Source organism: Pyxicephalus adspersus, chromosome 2 (genome assembly GCF_032062135.1).
Source record: "Pyxicephalus adspersus chromosome 2, UCB_Pads_2.0, whole genome shotgun sequence".
Classification (NCBI taxonomy): domain Eukaryota; kingdom Metazoa; phylum Chordata; class Amphibia; order Anura; family Pyxicephalidae; genus Pyxicephalus; species Pyxicephalus adspersus.
In genome coordinates this window covers 25,795,313-25,817,469 of record NC_092859.1, presented here as the reverse complement: position 1 = coordinate 25,817,469, position 22,157 = coordinate 25,795,313, and the positions used below count along the sequence as shown (strand labels likewise).

The 22,157-nt window shown below is 38.2% G+C and overlaps 1 protein-coding gene across 1 annotated transcript in view; it reads right to left on the bottom strand.

Moving 5' to 3' along the window:
• Positions 1-1,919: 1,919 nt before the first annotated feature.
• The window catches only part of OVCH1 (ovochymase 1), a 23,364-nt gene continuing 3,126 nt past the window's right edge, over positions 1,920-22,157 (bottom strand). The window contains exons 3-23 of the mRNA XM_072398946.1: positions 21,445-21,622; positions 21,045-21,140; positions 20,589-20,740; positions 19,443-19,639; positions 19,048-19,066; positions 18,379-18,472; positions 17,534-17,662; positions 14,394-14,465; positions 13,897-14,074; positions 13,456-13,528; positions 12,836-13,031; positions 12,607-12,752; positions 11,113-11,269; positions 10,943-11,032; positions 9,527-9,751; positions 7,867-8,031; positions 7,200-7,428; positions 6,129-6,292; positions 4,780-4,869; positions 3,120-3,253; positions 1,920-2,078 (exon numbers count right to left, since the gene is read on the bottom strand). Of these exons, the coding sequence (XP_072255047.1) occupies positions 1,920-2,078; positions 3,120-3,253; positions 4,780-4,869; positions 6,129-6,292; positions 7,200-7,428; positions 7,867-8,031; positions 9,527-9,751; positions 10,943-11,032; positions 11,113-11,269; positions 12,607-12,752; positions 12,836-13,031; positions 13,456-13,528; positions 13,897-14,074; positions 14,394-14,465; positions 17,534-17,662; positions 18,379-18,472; positions 19,048-19,066; positions 19,443-19,639; positions 20,589-20,740; positions 21,045-21,140; positions 21,445-21,622 (2,943 nt within the window). The remainder of the gene's footprint in view (positions 2,079-3,119; positions 3,254-4,779; positions 4,870-6,128; positions 6,293-7,199; positions 7,429-7,866; positions 8,032-9,526; positions 9,752-10,942; positions 11,033-11,112; positions 11,270-12,606; positions 12,753-12,835; positions 13,032-13,455; positions 13,529-13,896; positions 14,075-14,393; positions 14,466-17,533; positions 17,663-18,378; positions 18,473-19,047; positions 19,067-19,442; positions 19,640-20,588; positions 20,741-21,044; positions 21,141-21,444; positions 21,623-22,157) is intronic.

The following is a 22,157-nucleotide window of genomic DNA, read 5'->3' as shown; positions in this document are numbered from 1 at the left end:
GGCAAGACTCACAAAGGCTGTTGAACCAAAACACAGGCAGTAGAGTTACAACAATTATTCCAAGCCAAAGGGGATCACATACTCCTCCATGCCTGAATCTATTTTGCAGATGCTGAAACAGAGGAAAGGGTAAGCATCCTCCAGGGTGAAAGGAAGTGGAACATTTCCCTTTGTAACTGGGATGATAAAAGTGAAGATGTCTTGTATTAACCAAATGTAAACATCATCCTCTTTGCCTAATCCTGACCTTCACAGCACTGGTAGGATATGTATGTGAGGTTCCTGACTAATAGAAATAATGGAAAGTCCATCTTATCTTGCTGTCCATGGTGCTGAAGCCGCAATCCTCTCCCATTTTGCATTAGCCTTCACTGGACAGAGCTATGAGAAAGATGCCCTGAGGAAGTATAGGCCCAATTTATTAAAGCACTACATGACTGGGGAATGAGTGAACCAAGGTGATCCAGCACACCTGGAATAGATTTCTTAAAATAATGTATTATTTGGAAATGTTTTCTGGCCTGGAACAGATCAATTTCCTGTTTGCTGAATCACCCAGATTCACCCATGATAGTTAATCTTCTTCAGTCTTGAAGAGCTGTAAAGAATCAGGCCCTATGTTATACATTGCTGCTGCATCTGTGGCCCTTAGAATATATATTGCTCCGGAAACCTATCAATCCACCCAGCAATAAATATTTTATTATTATTGTTAATAAATACATTTTAAAAAATGTTCTTTTTAAGAATATGTACCAAACTATTGCTGATTTTAGATTATAGGCAAATAAAATAAGAGAATATTTCCAGATCTACTTTTTAGAAGATAGGAAAACTTAAAAAATAAAGACCATGATAAGACCAAAATTATTATATATATGATATGAAATATATAATTTTGCAACCTGAATATATATATTTATTATATATATATATTGTTTAATATTGCATTTATAGTTGTAATGTATAATATACAGAGCTATATCCAAACCATATTTGTGTGCCTATGAAATGTATAATTACATGTATAGCACATGCATACAGACAAGAATATGTTTCTAATTATTAGTTTGCACATATATTTTTGTTTTTAACTAACTCAATGTGTGAACAAATTTCTACAATATAATAAAATTTTAAAAAACAAAGTTATTTGTTTTGTTGTTGTTTGTTTTTTAATCATACAATTGTCTATACTTTTTAAAAGTTGAATGCCACTTGCAACAGATTGCATGGTGGCTCAGTGGTTAGCACTCTGGCCTTTGCAGCGCTAGGTCTCAGGTTCGAATCTTGACCAGGACACTATCTGCATGGAGTTTGTAGGAGGTCCCCCAGTGTTTACCTGGGTGTCCTCCAGGTTACTTGGCTTCCCCGAATAAAAGTGACCTTAGACTGTAGTAATGACATATGACTATAGTAGGGACATTAGATTGTAAGCCCCTTTGTGGGACAGCTAGTGACATTACTATGGACTTTGTACAGTGCTGTATAATATGTTGGCACTATATAAATACTGTGTAATATTATTAATGTCTCCTCTCTGTATGTGGTGCCAGTGTATGATACTAATTTCTGTGCTGTCCATGGTGCTGAATCGGCAGTTCTCCCCAATTTTGCATTAGCTTACACTGGAGAGTGACATGTGAAGGTTTACCAGAAAAATGGTGTAGGGGTCTTGGATGTGACTGATCTTATAAATACTACATATAGGTTTATTAGCAATAACAGCAGCAAAGTAAGCTGCAAACTACAGGCATTTGCAATCATCTAACTGAACGCAGATCCATAGGCTATAAAGAGTAAAAAGAACCTTTATCATGGAGACATTACTGGGATGTGGATATGTACAGTATGGTGCGAGGCAGATACAAAAGCCATGCAGATTGATTAACATCAAATAATGTTGAAATCAATTTTTATTACACTCCTGTGTGTTCTTGTATCCAATCTCTGTATTTAGATAATGAGGTATAAACAGCTGGAGTTTTGGGGTCACAAAGATTGCTCCCCCAGCTGACTATTCCCACCAGCTTGTACCTGTTCTTTACTTTACAAATTAATGGACCTCCAGAATCCCCCTGAAAAAAAAAAGATATAAAGTAAAGCTGAACACAGTAATGCCATAGATCATGATACAAAACTCAGTAAATACTAACAGCAGTGTCTCTTGTTTTAGATACTTTGGGGAGAATTAAAACTTTAAAATAACTCTAAAGTGTATTGCTGTCAGTAACCCATAGGTAAGATTTGCCTTTACTTTCTGCCCCAGAGAAGCAATTAGGGGTGAGAGAAGCGCCTTACAAAGGTAAGTTGTCACTGAAACAAACATTCCTAGAATATTTACCCCTGGCTCTTGTTCAGGTGACAAAAACAGTTTTGGATTAAAAAAGAAAAAGCCAGGACTACTAAAACAAGTTTAATTTGGAAACAAGGTCATTTTAAACCTAGCGTTTTTTTCTTAACATTTTTTAAAATATTTTACTCAACTAGTAACCCTAAACTTTCATTGTTTTCAGACATTTTGGGATATCCAACTTCATTGAGATTTTTGAAATTTTTGAAACGTTTTTGAATTTTGAGAAACTTTGCTAGTTGTCACATATGGCCTGGTTTAAAGTTCTCCAAACTGGAGAGAATACATTTTTATCAGTGAACCTGGGTGATCCAAAAAATCTGCAATGGATCTGGTCCACGTTAAAAAACATTTTCTAACAAATAGCAAATTACATTAAGAACTCTATTTCAGGTTTGGTGCATCATCAAGGTTTACTGATAAAAGTGTATCCTCTCCAGCTTTAGAGAGCTGTATTATATCAGTAGAAAAACCTGTGCCCACCAGCGTACTGTAGGATTGGAGCGTTGCTCTTTATATAGATACAGTGGTCTCTGTGCAGCATTCTCTGATGAGTTATATCTCTCCAATCAGAAGGAGCATGGACTTGCTGATTAAAGAATTATAGATTCAACAGCAGTGAGCATGCCAGACCTCTGCATGGAGACCACTTCAACTACTACTGTTACTCCTATTGAGTGAACCAAGGACTTTGCACATATTAGATTTTGATGCAAACATTGATGCATAACATTAAAGCAACATTAAAAATAATAATTTTTCTCACCACACAAGATGAGGCCCCAGCTGCTCCCGCACACATGTTGCCCTCGGTTATGTCCGGGCCCCAGATTTTCATGCATTCTTCTTTAGTCACTAGAGGAATCTTCGCTTGCTGCAGGATCTTGGGAAACTGTTTACCTAAAAAACAGGAACGTCATTATACCACCAACTGAGTATTGTTGGAGCTGTGTTACTATGATAGCAGGAGAACCATTGAGCTAGATAGTCTTCTAGGAATTACTTATTCTAATAGAAGATGGAAAACCTGCACATATATAGCTGATGAAGGGAGTAGTATACAACCGGATAGTGGGAATTGTATCCAGCAGTTTGATACAACAGAAGTTTTTTTTAATTTTTGACAAAATTCTGATCCAATTCTGAGTCCTCAGATAACATTATGTATAACAAAGTATACAAAAGGACAAAGACCTAAAATCTATTATATTCTGTTTAGCCGATTTTCAGATTTTCTCAGCGTTGCCAGACAGCACAGACAAATTCCTGACCTGAATTTTTTTCACTGCAGGTAAAACAATACAGCCGGGTCAGGGGTCTGATCACAGCCTCTGATTAGACAGCAAAGGTACAGTAATGCTACATACACACAAGCAATAATTGTTTTCAGAAAGGATCTTTCACAATCCTTTCCAACAACTATTATTGCATGATGCATGAATGTGTGCTGTACATTAAGCACCGTTCTGCTCTATGGAGAGGGTAGGGGGGAGCGATGGAGCAGCACCCCGCTGCGCTCTCTCCCTTTCACTTGCATTAACATCATTTGTCGTCCATTGTCCGTGGATCTGTCAGAACGGTCTGAGACGATTATCAGACGAGAACCATTGCACATGTGTACATAGCACTGCAAGGACAGGGTGTCCATATTGTGTTAGGCTAAGACCCAGGTTCCAATCCCAGCCAGGCCACTATCTGCATGGAGTTTGTATAAAGATTTATAGGTTAATTGGCTTTCCCTAAAAATTGGCCTTAGACTGTGTTAATGACAAATGACTATGGAATGGCCTATGGACTTGATATGTCAGCACTATATGATTAAATTACAGGTAAAGCAAACAATCCTGTACTTACTATAAGAAGCTTACTCATTGTTTGGTTTACAATACTTCCTCTCCTAGTTCTCCTCTGCCGAGTATTACAGAGCAGATTGCATTTAAAATACATTTATGAATTTAAGAAATACATAATATAAAAAACGTGTATTATTATTACTTTAACATCTGTATCTAAACCCTAATAAAATGAAATCATTTACTTTTTGCCTCTGTAGTTCCTTCATTTGTTTAGCAATGAGTAAATTAACAATTTATTATTATATATCGCAGTTCACCTGTGGCTGCCTTAGAATTTTTTTCAGGATTTTTCTCTGTTTTTTTTTCATCTAGTGATAAGTACTAAACTGCCTGTTCTAGGATGATAACTTTCCCTGTACAGTATATATGAAGGAGTGTTGTCAGCCTGTAAAAGGATTACGGAAAGACTATCCCTCTCCTCGTCTCTATACCATAAAGAAATGTATTCTGTATTCCCAGATATAGCTGAGAACTGTTAACAGTGCAGCACTGTCTGTGGTATTTTTATACACTAACAGGACGGCAAAATAGTAAAGTTGATTACACATACATTATAAAAGTTCTGGTTACCTTTTACAGCTCCCCACCCCGCTGTCAGACATTCATTGTCTGTAAATTCTTCTTCTTTCTCGGGTAAACACATTATACCAACTGATGCACCTAAAAAAGGGTGCAAAATTGAAGGATTCCGGTCTAACATTTCATTAAAACATATGTCAGTGCCACAGAAGAAAAAGCAGCACACATTCTGCCCTCAGTGGTCAAAATATCTGGGAGGAGGGGGTAACTGTTTATGTATACCATGCTCATGTAATGTGGCCTCATTATTCCCTGCACTTCATCCTACTGCCTATAAGTTGATCAGTACAACATACACATATAAATTTGCACCACGCTTCTGGTCTGCTACTGGCTCAGGAACCATGGAGCCTGTAGCTTGGTAACCAGCTGGTAACACTGGGTGCCATGGCAGACAACAATCATTTGGAGCAGATTGTATTGGAGGTGAAATATGTTTGTGCAGCTAAATAGTTTCAATATGAAAGGTTGGTAGGTCATATAAACGCACAGACCATGTGATCCCAAAAGAGCAGTTGCCATGTTGCATACACAGGATGTATGTGATGAAAAAACAAACGTGAAAACACCATAACATAACGTATGGACTGTGCCGAATGGCTTTTTATTTAATTACTAAACTATGTCAGTCTATAAAACACGTCACTGCTACATTAATTCTTCAATAAGCAGTAAACTAGTTTATCCCACTGTTGGCACCAAGTGGTTACATCCACCATTTGCTAATTCGCTTTGCAAATAAGGGTAGCTAAAGAAGGGCTCCTTTATTTTCTTTGAGCTGGACCGGTTTTAGAGTCAGTTTTAGGTTTTAGAAGATCTCCACTTTCTCCAGGGCCCCGTTGACAGATTGGACCTGATTTATTAAAGCTCTCCAAGGCTGGAGAGGATAAACTTTCATCAATGGATCTGGGTGATCCAGCAAACCTAGAATGGTAAACTCTGCTTAGCACATTTGTAATTGAGTTCCTTTAGGTGTCTTATTGTGGCCATACACTAATATAAAGGATCAATATCTTCCACATATAAATCATTTACATGGATACCACCATGAGTAATGCCTCCCACCCAGCTCTTTGGAGTGTTCCACCTGCTGTATTAAATAATGATGGTCTGAGCAGGGGAATTACATCTATTGGGCTAAAAATGTGAACTTCTGACCAATATTTAGTTAATATTGAGTAAACATGGAATGAGAGGGCCCCATTTTTTAATAAATTGGCATTATATGGTTACAGTGACTGTTGTCTAGGATGGCACCTTTATCACTTTCTACCTTTTCTCACCTGTGTCTACAGGAAATTGTTTTATTGATTTAATTACATTTATTTCATGTTTCTTACCAAGAACAAGAGGAGTCTTAAGCTCCAGCAAACGGAGGTCGTGTTCTGGAGGAATATATTCAGGGTCATAAAGAATGTGCGTGAATGTGCGTTTTACAAAGACTTCTGTTTGTTCTGGCTGTGACAGATTATTTATTCCCACAAACACTCTGTCAAACCCAACACTGTGAATATAAATTAAATGAATTACATTTATGTTATTCAGAAAAAAACTTTAAAGATTGTCTCATCTTTCTTTTTTACAGTAGTAAGGGCATGGAGAGCATAATTTGTTGTCTGCTCACAAAAAAAGCAATTCCTAAGAAAGGATAAGGGAATAATAGGAAAGTTCGATCAGTTGTGGTACAGCAGAAGTTTGGAATATCAAACCAGAAATCCTGGTAAAATCAAAAGAAAACCAAATCACTTTCCACAAAATGAATGCACAGTTACTGGTTTGAAAAGCTCCAGGCAACTGGACCTAACAAGGTGATGTGGCCAAATAGCAAAAGCAGCCACTTCCTTTAAAAAATTCTTTGATGGACAACAAAGAGGAGGATCTGGTTGCTCTGACTGTCAAACAATAAATTATAGCTCTGGTTCCTTGTTTGATGTAGTAATAATAGAGTTATGCCAACCCCCTGGAACTACATATGCAAACAAGGAAAGATTCTAAAAAAGGAGGGTTTTTTTGGCACTTTAGATATGTTTAGTCATTGATATGCTTCTACATAATAGGGAGCTTCTACAAAATAGGCAAAATCTATATAGAGTTCACCTGCCACAATTTTATGTATGTATTAGTATATGCATCACTTGATGGGAAAGGAGAAATTAAAGAGTTCATAAAATACAAAAAAGATTCTCGATTCTTAATGCGTTTTGCCATTTGGCTTTCTTGGGGGAGATAGGGCAAACCAAGTGCTTTACAACAAAGTATTTAAAAATGTATATGAATCACATTTCCAAATATTATCAAATGAATAATAAAGTATCTATTCATTAACTAAAGTCATGGTATGTCAACAAAACACAAATACATATTAATATAATAATGTTCCACAATGAATAAAAATAAAGTATCTGTTTTACATAAATCTGCAGTGTGCGGCAGTCACTAGCCATGTTTCGTGGATGATTGTTGCTCCGCAGTAGTGTGTCCTGTTCATGCTTTGCATGCTGGCTATCCATGGCCATGAATTCCAGGGGGCGACCTGGCCTCCAACCACCCGCACTGTCCTTGTTTCATTGGTAACAATCTCTGGTATTTTCTTGGGTCCACCTGCCACCAGAGGATCCACCAATGTCCACCCACAGTTTCCTTAAAAATACAAAGTATAAGCTACCTACCTTTAAAAGGCACATTACACATACATTATGGTTAGAAAAAAGTAATTATAATATTTTATATTAAAAAAAACTTAAAACAATTTATGCAAAAAAAAAAAGTGTTCAGGAACAAACTAAGATAAAAGTTTTGTCCGTTCATAGAGAATCACACACATCTCTAAATTTCTGTAGTTTAGCATAAACTTTGCATCCAGGCATTTGTTAAAAAATAAAATGAGTAATAGGGTGAATGGTAACCTTTATCTATATTATTATTTATGAATATATATTTTTATTATTACTTTATATCTTTCATTATGAAAGCAACTTTTTATATCTGGTAGGGAAGCATTAGAACTGTACATTGTGCATTTATTTTAAATTTGGTATTACACACAAATCCAAACAAACATAAAGGATCAAAACTTACTATTTGTTATGATCATTTTTTGGGACTGGGGTGTTTCTTCATTAACAGAGTTATATTTTAGGTGGAATCCATGGCCGGTCATAGACAAGTTCGTTTGATAGTGAAGTGTTAGGTGGCTGCCATTGGACTGCAAAGTCAAATCAGATACATTTCCACATAGGGTAACTAGAAAAACACAAAAGACATGTTATCTGAAGAGAACAGGTGGGTAACACTTGAACACAACCTAAAAACGGGGACGAAATAAAAGACACAAAATAATGTAGCTCTGTATCCATTAATATATAATTACATTCATGACTGAATGTGTATCGGTGTCTCTCAGTGCCTCTACAGCAAAAAAAGGTGAAAGGTAAAATTCCTCTATAATTCAATTTACAAGGCCACATCCCCGATACAAGCTATACTTCCAACAAAAACACACAATAGTGGGACTTTTGGGGCCAATTAGAAGTATAAAAACAATAAAACTTTTATTCAAGTACAAAAAAGCAGCAACAATGATAGTAGCAGCTGCATAAAAAACTATTTACATAGAGCATCCAATCTCCTGTATAGATGCCAACAAAAGTGCTGTTTAATCAGTCGACGCGCTTCGCGGCAAATGTGACCGCTTCTTCAGGAATCCAGGAACTTGATAGGATTTTTATGGAGCCGCTTGTGTTTCTTGCTGCCTTCTATTGCTTGTTGTTACACAATGTGCGGAAAGTTGTATGGACAATTATGAGCATTTTCATCATTGTAGGTAATAATTGTTACAACTATGGTTCTTTATTGAACTGAAAGGTATGTATTTTTACTATGTATTATATTATAGTTTTTTTTTTGTAAAGTTGAATATATGTCAATATATTGTAGATCTCCTGACATGTCCTAAAGAAACTGTCACATTTGCCGCGAAACGCGTCGACTGATTAAACACCACTTTTGTTGGTGTCTATACAAGAGATTGGATGCACTAGGTTTTATACTGAAGTATAGCCTCTACAGCAAAATGTAAATTGGGGGAAGGCAGAACCAGTACAAGGACCCCATCAGTTGTTTTGCAGTACAAACAGTATGTTGATGAAAGCAAAGTATACTACAGACACAATAGGACAATTAAAATAAAAAGAATCTTCCCAAAGTGAGGAAACTTTCAACTTTAGCCAGGGCATTTACCCCATTGGATGATTTGCCTTCTTTTCTTACTCTGAATATGTAAACATTGGATTACCCTCATTTCCAACTTGACAATGGGGACACAGACAAGAATCATGTTTCACCATTCCATTGAGGACTAAAACACATTTTGCTTTGACATACACTTAAAAAAATGGCTGATCAGAATTTGGCAAAATACTTACCTGCACAGGGATTCAGTGCTGCAGTAATTAACTCATGCAGGTTTTTGGGAGCGTGCCAGCCTTTGTCACTGGGACAGTGAATGATGGAAATTCCCAAATCCTAATTTGTTGCCACGACATTTAGGAGAAATCCTCTGCTTGACCACCTGGCATACAAATGCATTCATCCAAGTAACTTCCTGGGTTCAAATAGGTGTTGGGAATACAACCCGGCATTTATACACAGGTAGGTAACCGAGTCACTTTATTCTAATCCTCCTTATGTAATAGGTGTCAGGGTACATTTGCCCTACTATCCCCAATAAAACACCTACCTAATAACTGTGACTGATTATTGGCTCCATCGTAAATTGTCAGAGCATCCCAGGTGCAGTTTGGTGACTTCTCCAAGGCCAAATCTATGATCACAATCCGGAGCTGACGGCCTGGGGAAGCATAAAGATTCCACCAGCAGTCCAGGTTTTTCTTGTAGGCCATTGGATAACCAGGAGATTTCAGATCGCCAGACCCAGCCTGGAGGACGGCTTGACTAGGACAACCTGGACCCAAGTAGATGTGATATGTTTGAGAAGAATACCATTGTATTTTGTATTTATGTAAGAAAACTGCACTGCTGGGAATGAGAGATGGGGGGGCTATGAGAATATATATAACACTAACTTTGTATCGGATTGTAATGTTATGAAAAGTCTGCCAGTACACTTTGGATCAGTGTTTCTCAAACCAGGGTTCCTCCAGAGGTTGCTAGGGGCTCCTTGAGTAATGAGCAATTTGTGCCTCTCAGTTCAAGTGACACCAGTTATCTTTATAACTATCTGTAAGGGTGACATTCTTTCTACTGACCACCAGACTAATGTGGGTTGTGGATATAGAAAGTATAGCAAGTTAGAGAAACACTGCCTTAGACATATTTGCCAGTTAGGCTGTCATCCTTTTGCACCGATTCTACAAACAAGAGAACCGATGAAAAAAACTGGAATTAAACATCCAACGTGGACATTAATTCTCATTAAAGTGTATCTAATATGCTACAAGCAAAATTGGTCTATATTACAACGTACGTACCAGTCCTACTATGTGATGACTCCATTAGTTGTTTTCTTAATTTTCCTAAGCATAACACTTTTCCTGTCCTAGTGGGACCAAACTCACTCACTGTTCTGTCTGTGGAAGACCAGCTTTGTCACCTTTCATGATTTTGACTACTGATCCCTCCTTATCTTTATACCGTGGGTCGAGATGTTCTGTAATTTTTATACTATGGCTGTGAAAGCTGTTAATGCTCTAGATCAGTGTTTCTTAACCAGGGTTCCCCCAGAGGTTGCTAGGGGTCCCTTGAGCAATAAGCAATTTGTGGCTCTCCGGTCAATTAACTGATCCAGTTATCTTTTTGGCTATCTGTAAGGGTGACATTCTTTTCACCAGACAGCAATGTAAGGAACTTTTCTTCCACTGACCACAATGCTAATGTACTTTGAGTTGTGGATATTGTAATCATAGCAGGGGGGTCCCTGAAGAATTGAAAATTGTTTCCTTAAAACAATTAATGTTGATGTTAAAAAGGAAGAGGAGAAAATATGTTCACATAGCTATAGGCTAATTTAAAAAAGTGGGCAGACTCAATATTATTTTATACCACCTTGCAGACTTATTTGCCGAACAAATCTACACATACACTACATACAAAATGGCAGCTGAAATTCCTGCCATTCTTTTTACTGGCTACCTACCACCTTGAACGCTAGGGATGTCATTCCACGCTGGTAATTCCACTGGTCTCTCTGGCAGGGTCAGATGGTAATTTATTTGGTCGTTCCTCTCTATAACAAATACAAGATAACAATTATATTGGTCAAAAACATTCTCCATTAAAAAGTCACTCCAAATCCAAACCATTGACCTTGTAGAGTGTCTTCTATCCAGCTCAGTAAAGAACGGATCCTGGCATACACTCCCGGCTTTTTTGCCCGGGCGCATCCAACACCCCAGCTTACAATGCCATAAACCACGTAGGAGTTGTTGGTACTGAGGCAGACCAGAGGACCTCCGGAGTCTCCCTGGAAGGAAAGGAAAATGAGCAGTAACCTATATGAACCACTAACAATTCACCGCTCTGAAATCTGGATACTAGAGGTCACTATGCTTGGTATAACATTGTTAGGTCAAGAAGATCTAAGCCCAATCTTTATGTTATGTAATTTCAAAAATAAGTTTACATCTACAAAAGTCTTTAAAAAATGCCTTTGGTCTCACGATTGCAGTCCTATGTCTTATGTATTTCCAGTGGAGGCTGTAAAGAACCGTATGGACACTCACTACCCTGGAATGCTCTACCATTGTCTTGATTGTGATTGATTGTGTCTTGATCCAGAGTCACTACCTACTTTCTGGGTTAAGATGCCACCCTAAAGGTGACATAATCATGTACAATGATGCTTGAAAGCTTGGTATTCTTTTGTATGAATGTGACCTAAAACATAATTTTATATTCAAACAGGTCCTAAAAGTAGAATATGAAATGAAATGTAATAAATAAAACAAAAATTATCCGAAAACATATTTGCATGTGGCAAAAGTAAATGAATCCTTAGTATTATAATATTCAGTGTTCTCCCCAGCACCGTTTAGCTGGGCGCACCAGTTGTTTTTGAGTGGTTACTGAAAAGTTGGGTCACAATACAGGGGCTGCCACCAGCCTAAGGCTACTTCCAACCCAGCTTGAAAAAAAATTCCCGGGAGAACACATTTGAAGGTGAAATTTGGTGCGGTGTTTTCAATCAATGGAATGACAATTAGGTGTAAAGTAAAATGGAGATCCATCAAAGTCTGATCACACATACAACGTATTTATGGACCTTTATCATGGCTCAAAGAAACGGGGTGTCTGAGAACCTTTGGAAAAAGAGTTGTTGATGCTCATAAACCTGGAAAAGGTTACAAGACCTGTTGATTGGTGGAGTCCCCACCAGATGTTTTCAAATTTTTAAAAAAGTATAGAAAATTGTACAGGGTGTATAAACTTTTAAGCCACACTGTAAATTCTGGTGTTTGTGCAGTTCTTGGTTGTGTTAACAACTCTCTGACAGATCTGCCCCTGCAGATCTAGATAATGTTATGATTTTGCAGGATCGTAGGTGGAGAGGAAACTTAGAAATGCTCCATACTGCCTGTAGCACACTGATGAAATAATCCCAGCGTAGGCAAAGTCACTGGACTGCAGCTCAATAGTGGCTAAAATATGAAGCTTTTGTTGCTGTATATTGTGACAAATTAAGAACTATTTCATGCAGAATTTTATAGGAATGCATGTTGTGCCTAGGAGTGGAATGCATATTTAATGAAAGATCCACTTCAATAGTCTTGGTTTAGGCTCAATATTGACAAATTGTCTTACCGTACAAGCATCCTTTCCACCAGTTTCTGGAAACCCTGCACAGATCATTTGCTTTGAGATCATCCCGGGATAGTAAGTGGTATTGCACACCTCAGTATTGAGAATGGGGACTTGTAGCTGCTGCAATCGGCTGGAAAAATTTCCAACTAGATACAGAACACATGAAAACATGAAACTAGAAGCTGCAATCATAAACACACAATGATGGGGTTATTCTGTGTGCAGTCACCTTCTCCAGTGCCACCCCAACCAGTGACCACACATAAGGAAGATGGCTCAATGGGCTCATTCTTTCTGGGCAGACAGACTGGACGTACAAAGTCATTAAACACAAATGGTTCCTCCACGCGTAGCATTCCTACGTCATAGTTAAAGGTGAGGATATTAAAGTTTTCATGAGCAGTGATAGCCAGGACATTTCTTCTCTGCAGGAGATAAAAAGACAGAGCTAGAAAATGCTTACAACTAAACTCCATTAACCAATTCCAACCTCTGGACTGTATTTTCTATTCACACCTTGGTGGATCCTTGGATGATATCTACATAAAAAAGCTGAACTCTGGACTCAATAAGTATGTTCTGATAAGACATGTGAATCCTTACTTCGTATTGTATATCCCCTGATAGTAGAACCCCTTACAAGTGAAGAATGGTCTCCAGGTCCCTCACAATTAGACTCTGGTCAACCAATTGGCACCTCTCTTATCTCAAGTGTCAACCCAGTGAATTTTAATTGCCTGGGCCAAATAATTATGGTTTGTTTGCAGTAAAGACTTACTGATGTTAAAAGAATCCCTTTCAGATCACTGATGCACCTAGCATGCCTGATAGGACCAAAAGAAAACTGACCTGTTCATTGGATGCGTTTAGGAATCTGTCATGGATGCCACCAATTATCAAATACAAGGAGGGATCGGGGGACCTGTGCCAGCATTACCAAGAAAACATAAAATAATTATTTTACATTATGCTGAAGAGTTAGAACTTCTATCAGGTTTTTATTGCTGACTGTTTCTCCATGGAGGGGATTCACCCTCACCATTTATGACAAGACAAGAGATCAAGAAAAATCCATTCACAAGCTGAAGGTAAATACAAATTTTACTTGTCACTGTAACAGGAGACATTTGTATTTGGGGAATCTTCTGGTGACAAGGTTCTAAGATGGAATTTCTCCTGGCACACAGCATGAAAAAGCCTGATAGTGGTCCGAATGTGTAAAAGTTTTGGTTTTATATATAACTTAAATATTACTCCATTATTCAAGACTTTAAATTGATTGCAACTTACAGTAAGCAGTGGGCTGCAGTCAGCACCCATTCTGGTGACAGAATTACCCCGCCACACACAAAACCTCCCTGAAACATCAGCTCCACATTCCATGGCCAACAATTGGGGCAAGCTTCCTCCCCACCGACAATCCGATTCAGAATCCACTGGGTGGAGAGAGGGGCCATTCCACAGACACCTAGGACCCACAGAAAGCATGGTGATTGCATGGTGATCATGTAATGGTCATTGTGATGACATCAAAATCAAAATTATGCCTGTAACAAGTCCCCTGAAAAATGGAAAACTGATCTGATTTGCTAACGTTTCATTTCCGTTTTGATAGACAGATGTTATTTTTTTTTAGATTTATCATATACAGCATAAATGTATGAAATTATGGATGTATCCCATTATATTTCAGCAGATCCAGTTTGTAAAAGGGAATATTCTTTGTGTCCTTTTTTTGTAAACGTTCCCTGTTCCTATTGAGTAGAAACATATTTCCCATTACTTACTTTTACTGATGCGTTTGAGATCTGGAACACGACGAAGACCAGAAAAGGGAAGCGGCTTAATTTCCTCTGTAGTAAATGTACATACAGCAAAAATGAAGTAAAGAATATGTTATTAGAGGTAATGATTCAGTTTGGAAAAATAAATGTATTTGGCTTATAGGACAGTCAAATGAAGTAAATCTAACAATTTTACCTTTAAAAAAATTTTGATTAAACTATATTTAAAGGCAAGAAAGTTTGGGTTATAAATATTTGTTAATGGAAGACACCAAGGACGCCCAATATTACTTTACAAAAAGCCTGTTTGGTGATTCCCTCTGATCTAGTTTCTCATTTTGTCGCTTTCTTATTGTCCCTGGTAAGGTAAAGGTAAAAAAGGCATCCTGGTCAGCGCTCCAGGTAGAATTTTCTGACCAGCAGTGGCATAATATGTGCATGATGGCACACAAGTGCTCCATTAGTACTAAATTGCAAGAAACCTCGTACAAAAGTTTGACACAATGGTATGCTACCCCGGATTACATACATAAATAGTACCCGGAGTCTTCAGATCTATGCTGGAGGTATCATCATGTCTGATTATTCAGACATATTGGAGCCAAATTTGTAACATTGGCCACCAAATAATTGGGTTCTCGATCCCTTTCTCCCCTTCGGCATGTCTGCTATATGATTGGGGTGAATCTCTGGGTTCATACAGATCCCCCTTAACCCTACGTCTATTGAATGCGGCTCATAGCCAGATTCCAATGTTTTAGAAATCCTCTGTCGCCTCTCTGATTAAGAGTTGGCTTAACAAGGTGCAGGACATTTATATGATGGAAGAATATAGATCCATCTCCCTTGATAAAGCAGATACATTTACAGAAACTTGAGGGCCCTGGGTCACTTTTTTTCTATTCTGATGTGTATAAAAGTTTAATCAATAATTTGAATTGAGGTCTATTTTCTTGATACAACAAAGATTTAGGAATATGGAAGAGTCGTGGTTGTTATTAGCTATAACGTATATTATATATATTTTTTCTCCTGTATGTTTCTTTTCTACTCAGCTGATACCCATTGTGTTGAAAGATTTTGTTCTTGGTTATCCACAATATTATACTGTATGTTTTGCATAATTTGTATTATGGTGATTATATTTATTTCTATATTTGAAATAAAGTGTGGAAAAAACTTTATTTCACTTCACTTTTATTTCTGTTTTTTACACTTAGGCAGCACTTTTTTTTTATTAAGGGTCATTACAGATCTCTGGTTGCCCACAACATTCTTCTGCCAGCTCAACTGCAGCCCCAACCACTCCCATTCAATTGAATGATGGTAGTTGGGAACCATTGTGCAACTGAAGGCATGTGGCCAGATTGGGTCACAAATCGCTTTTGGACACTCAGTTGCTTTTTCTCCAACCACACTGCAACTGCGCACAAATGTGTTTATGTGCAGTGCAGTTTGCCACTCCTGGGGACACAACAGAATTCGCTTTGTGCCTAGGAGTGGCCAACCATGCAATTTTCCACTGCAGGTATAAAAGGGCCTTACGTTTTTCAAATTAAGCAAAATAATGTTATTTTAATGTTGTATTTGCAGTATTATGTCACATCACCAGCACTGGCAGCTGCATGATGGACAAGGAGAAGGTAAGAGACATTTCACTGATGGGTATACATGGCTGCCAGATTTATCCTCACCCCCTGGATGCTAAACAATGTCCCACAGGAGAGAAGAAGCTTCCCTGGAGTGCATGCACCATGCAAGTAAAACTACTGAACACTAGGGATGAGCGAGAATGCCTCTGGCATTCTCATGGAAATTTCCTCGAACTTACGATGGGTCAGTGAAATTTCGGCGTACCCATTTTATGAAACCATCGGAAGATTGAGGAAATCATTACGATCCCCGGCACTAGAGGTTAATTAACCTCTAGTGCCACTGGATTACAGTGAATTCTCAGGGCTGCATTCATTCATGCAGCCCTGGGAATCCTCCAGTTTGTGATCCCTGGCACTAGAGGTTAATTAACCTCTACTGCCCGGGGATTGCAGTGGAACTGCAGATGAACTCTCAATTGAGTTTCTCTATTGAGAGTGATTCTGCAGTTCAGTTTCCACAGTGACCATGCTGATAAGTACAGCCTGCTGACCGCGGGAACTGAACTGCAGATGAATTCCCAATGGAGAAACTCCATTGAGAGTTCGCCAGCAGTCACACCTGATTGGAGGCACTTGCGTGCCTCCAATCAGCTGTGACCGCAAAGTTTCCACGGTCACTGAGCTATACTTATCAATTAACCTCTAGTCCCCCGGGATCGCAGTGGATTCTCAGGGCTGCATTCCTTCATCCCCAGCACTAGAGGTTAAATGGGGACAGGTCTACTCATTCTAAACCTCTAGTGCTCTCAGATTGGCTAAAAAAGCTTTCCGACAATCAGAGAGCACTAGAGGTTTTGAATGGGGAGACTTGTCCCCATTTAACCTCTAGTGCTGGGGATCGCACACTGAGCTGATCAGCTGTGGCTGCATTCATTGATCAGCACAGCCCGCAATCTTTTTTTTTTTTTTTTTTTTAATTGATGTTGTTTGGCGAAGTTACACCGGCCGTTCTCGCTTACAATTTCGGTAAGGGAGAAAGGCCGAGTTCGCCACGAGATCAAGTTTTAAAAACTCGCTCGCTCATCCCTGCTGAATACCAGTGCTGGGGGTTATGTGTTTCAGTCATTGCTAGACCTGCACTTATATAGCTACACCCATATGTGTCATTATGAGTATGAATTTGCAGCATTTTTATTCTTTTATGAGGCTTCACATTATGCTCCAACTGCTGGCATACCTCTCATGTCAATTATAGCAGCACTTACATCAAAATGCTAATTATAATGAAATATTAAAATAAGGTTAACGTAGATAAAGTATTATTGGTTTCTTTAAACAGCTTCTGTGGTTCACAGGGGATTTTTCCTGGAAAATTTCCCATAGACACCCATGATTATAGGACCAACAAAACTTTTGGAAGGGGACACTGTTTGCAGTTTTTAGACATTTGCAAGTCCTGGTGTTGTATACCTGGCTTTGTGTGCCCAATAATAATTAGTAAACAATAATGGCTTTGATAGATATTATTACTTGCCTGGCAGGTCTTACCTGGATTTAAAAATTTGAACATGGCTTTGAAGCCGAAGAAATTATTTTCAGCATCACTCTCGAATACAATGACCATAATATTCCCTGGGCTGAAGATTGGCTCCGTCACAGAATATCCACATAAAGTTACTATATAAAGAAAGGACTTATATACAATGACTGTAATAATTGGGCTCTTTAATCATAAAAGCAGAACTCCAGAAAAACATAAAATCCACATGTTAGTTTAAATATGAAATCATTTGCTAATCATTACATTTGTACACAGCAAAAGAAAAAAATGTATTTTTGAATAGAGTAGGTAATGAAAACAAACTCTTTCCATTTCACATTGGGGGGGACTCTCCTTGAACCTCCTAAAAGGGTATATTCATCAAACAATTGTTCCCATTAGACCATGTCCCCTCTGTTCTGGTGACAACTGCATGATTTTAGATAGTCCATCACTTTCTAGTGATAATGATCACCAGGTTAAAAAAAAGGGTGAATCTTCCCAGCAGGAACACAGACAGCAATAAAAGCCTGACAGGGGCACAGAGCTGCCATCCTAACATATTTTAGACACTGAAGGTAAATGAGTTTCAGAAGCTTACTGCCAGGGTGGACCTCAGCCCAGTGAAGAGGATGGAGGAAAGAGGGGAATATGGGAAGCTGTGCAACCAAAAGAGTTAAGGGTGGTGTCAATTATTTGGCTTTGCAGTATGGAAATGAAATGTGGTGTTAAGACTGACATAACAGAATCAAAAATATTTTAACATTAAAAAGTGTGCAAGTATGCTGCACCTACTGTATTTAAAATGTCTATTTGACTTTATCTGGTATTCGGTCAACTAAAAAATTCCTACCAATGAGCTGTGTATGGTCAATGTCGCTGTACACAGAAACATGGTCATATAGGCATTCCTCCTGGAACTCCACAGCAAAGTCTGCAAAAGTCAACTGAAAATAAACACAAAATTATTAAAAAGAAAACAAACTACAACCAAAGTCTAACCCCCCCCCCCCCCCCAAAAAAAAACCCGGCCCAACTGCATATGAACTCTCAATGGAGAAACTCAATTGAGAGTTCATCTGCAGTTCCAATGCGATCCCCAGGCACTAGAGGTTGTTTAACTTCTAGTGCCCCAGGATCACAGTGGATTCTCAGGGCTGCATTCCTTCAAGCAGCCCTGGGAATCCTGTGTGAGATCCCCAGCACTAGAGGTTAAATGGGGACAAGTCTCCCTATTCAAAACCTTTAGTGCTCTCTGACTGAGGAAAGCCTTCCTTGGCCAATCAGAGGGCACTAGAGGTTTTGAATGGGGAGACTTGTCCCCATTTAACCTCTAGTGCCAGGGATCGCACACTGAGCTGATCAATGAATGCAGCCCGTGATTTTTTTTTTTTGACATTTTTTTTTTTTTTTAATTAAAGCTCGATCGGCGAATTTACACAGGCCATTCTCGCTTACAATTTAGGTAGAACTTGGGTTTGTTTTTTTTCCAACCACTAATCTCATCGATTGTATGAATGACCAACAGAGAGCCTCTGAAGCTGGGAAGGATAAAGCCAAAGGTAAAGTTTACAAAATTAAAAAGTAAATCTACATATATTTTCAGATGTCTATAACTCCAGCACTACTGATAATTTTGACATTTATACTGGAGACAGTTGTTTTTATTGTATGCTTAAATTTAAATGGCCTAGGATCACAGGAGATGATGGAAATCTCATATAAATTTTATAATATTATCATTTCAAAGTTACTTTTAAATATATATGTCTGAAACTTTAATTTAGTTAATTAAGAACTAAATTAACTTAAGAACTAAATTTAACTTTAATTTAATTATTTAAGAAATTGTCAGTTTTCTTTGGAATGTTAAAAAATCATAAAAAACTAACAAGTCATCTTGGAGGATTTTCTTACTCACTGTCAGTCGTTGAGTTTCTCAGGAAATCCAGTACAGCAGAAATCCTTGCAAATATTGCTGGAGAACCCAGAGTCTCACTGCTAGTTGGTGGCTTTTTCCAAGCTCTTCCACAACCAACTCCCCAGGAGGTAGTTCCAGCCAGGAACCAAGTCCCAGATCTCCGCTGGCATACCAAGGGACCTCCAGAGTCTCCCTGAATGACAGGAAGACAATAGGAAAAAAATAATAAAAAAATATGAAGTGTGGATGATCTATGTGTCTCTCATCAATTTTGGGGTATTTATTTTGGTGGAATTGCACTTCCTTCCTTAGAACTCCAACAATAATTTAGACACCTTTCTTTAACTTCTACTCTCCAGGAAGATTGGATTCAACGGTTATATGGTCTAGAGAAGGGGTCAACACCTTCTCCCACCATTGGGAGCCTACTTAGGGATTGCGGACGTTTATGCCTTGGACCAGTGTTTCTCAACCAGGGTTCCTCCAGAGGTTGCAAGGGACTCTTTGAGCAATTTGTGCTTCTCAGGTCAGTTTAACTGAAAATAATTATTTTTTGGCTATCTGTAGGGGTGACATTCTTCCCACTGCCCAGCAATGTAGGAGGCATTCTACTTACTGACGGCCACACAATAACATTTTGTTATTAAAAACATTAAAATAACTTTTTATTGTAATATTTAATTATAAAGCAACATCATAAATGTTTACAAAGCTTTCATTGGCTTAAAACGTTGCCATATTTGGCTATTAAGCAGTGACTTGGCAAAACAAAATACTTTTTTAATGTTAATTTTTTTAATTTCATTGAGCAGGCAGATCATAGGATCTGCATTTTTGCTGCATTTTGTGAATCCCCCCTATCCCCATAGACTGTAACGTATTTCTGTAAAACATTCAATTAGTTCTGCTAGGTAACAAAGGGGGTAAATCATCTTAGACAGTTGTCATCTAAACAGGTGTCTACACTAGAATATTTTGTTTAACTTCTTAATCCAACAACAATTTTGGATGGCCTCAAGGACAAATAGAAAGGGTAAATTTCCCACAGGACACAGAAAGCAATCCAGAACTGGTAACAAAAATTTGGATACACTAATGATTACTTACAACATGCACACACAATTTTTTTTTTTTGCACCTACCTGGCAAGCATCTTTACCCCCACCTGGAAAGCCTGCACATAGCATGGAGCTGTGCAAAGCTGGCAGTCCCATAGAGTTTAGGACTGAACCACACATAGTGGAATCTAGAATGGGAAGCGTCACTACCTGCAGGACATTTGAAAATTCTGCATCTGCAAACAGAAAACAAGGGAAGTCATCACTCATAAAAATCAGTTTATGATTGCAATTATAATCTTTGGTAATTCTATGCAAAATTTGATTTTTCTTGCAAGGATTTAGCCCACCCTGTTCCCCCTAATGTTAATCATAGAGGCTATTCCTCATCAACCAATCAAATCGGACAATCAGGAATCAACCAGACACATTTTACAACACCCAAATCACCAACACTGTGACCATATGGTTCTGCACAACTCAAATAAAAAAATCAATGAGCCATAAGAGTAGCCTAATTAAAATGCATGTAAAACTTACTTTCCCCAACTCTTCCCCATCCACTAGATACACACAATGTCCCAATTTCAGCTTCTTCCCCCACTTGTGGTAGACAGATCAGCTGCACCTCTGAACCTGTAAAGAAGAGAAAAGGGGAGTTAACATTATGCAGAGAAAAATCATCCCCTTCAGGTTAAACTAAATCAATGTTAAAATTTTGCATATTTTAAGTATTTTGTCCTTAGGTTTACCATTTTTCTTTACTATTCATTTTATTTCATGATGTTATTATTATTATTAGTTTTGGTAAAATCTGTTTCTACTTCCTAATTTACTGATAACATTAATGTTCCATTAACTGTAGATATAGTGAATATTACCAAGTTTTCCTTTGAACCTCAATTGTCTTAATTAAAATTGGTAATGCCAATTGACTCACCCAGGGTGATTGATTGAGCGAGGTAAAGTAATGCAATGTCGTAGGTCATACTTCCATCAGGACGGTACTTTGGGTGGATCTTCACTCCGGAGACGGAGATATTTTGCTGTTCAGCATCTATGGCAGTCCGATTGTATTCTCCAGCAATGACTTGCAAGTGACTAAGCTCACTGACAAAATAAAGAAATCAAAGGGGAAGTAGTAACTCCAGAATAGCTCGCATTTTTCAAAAACTAGGTTGGTCAACATACAACCCACAGGTTAGAATGCACCCCAACAAGTCATTTTGCTTGTGCAGCCTAACAAGCCATCTGCCTGGCTGTCCCAAAATTCCCAGACCTTATCCCTATAAAGTGTTTTTGAATACCAAATCCTGTAGGCCAGAGATAAGAGGAGTTGACCCTTAACCCATTGACTTGTTTATATCAGTTGGTGAAGGTCTCAAGAGGGTCCTGCTGGCTTCTCATATTCAAAATGAACTCCAGTTTTGAGAACTTGCTATTCTAAATCTTTGCTACCTGAATATTCTAATTTCTGCCATGCATGATATTAAAATAAAAATAAAAAATATTCACACATAGAATGGCATTGCCTTGTAACAGCTTAGGCAGACCTGCAGATGGTCAAGAGACATTGATAAATCTCTACTATATACCAATCAACTGAAAGCTCTGGTTTGTGCTAGGTTGTGATGCTACAATATATAAATCCAC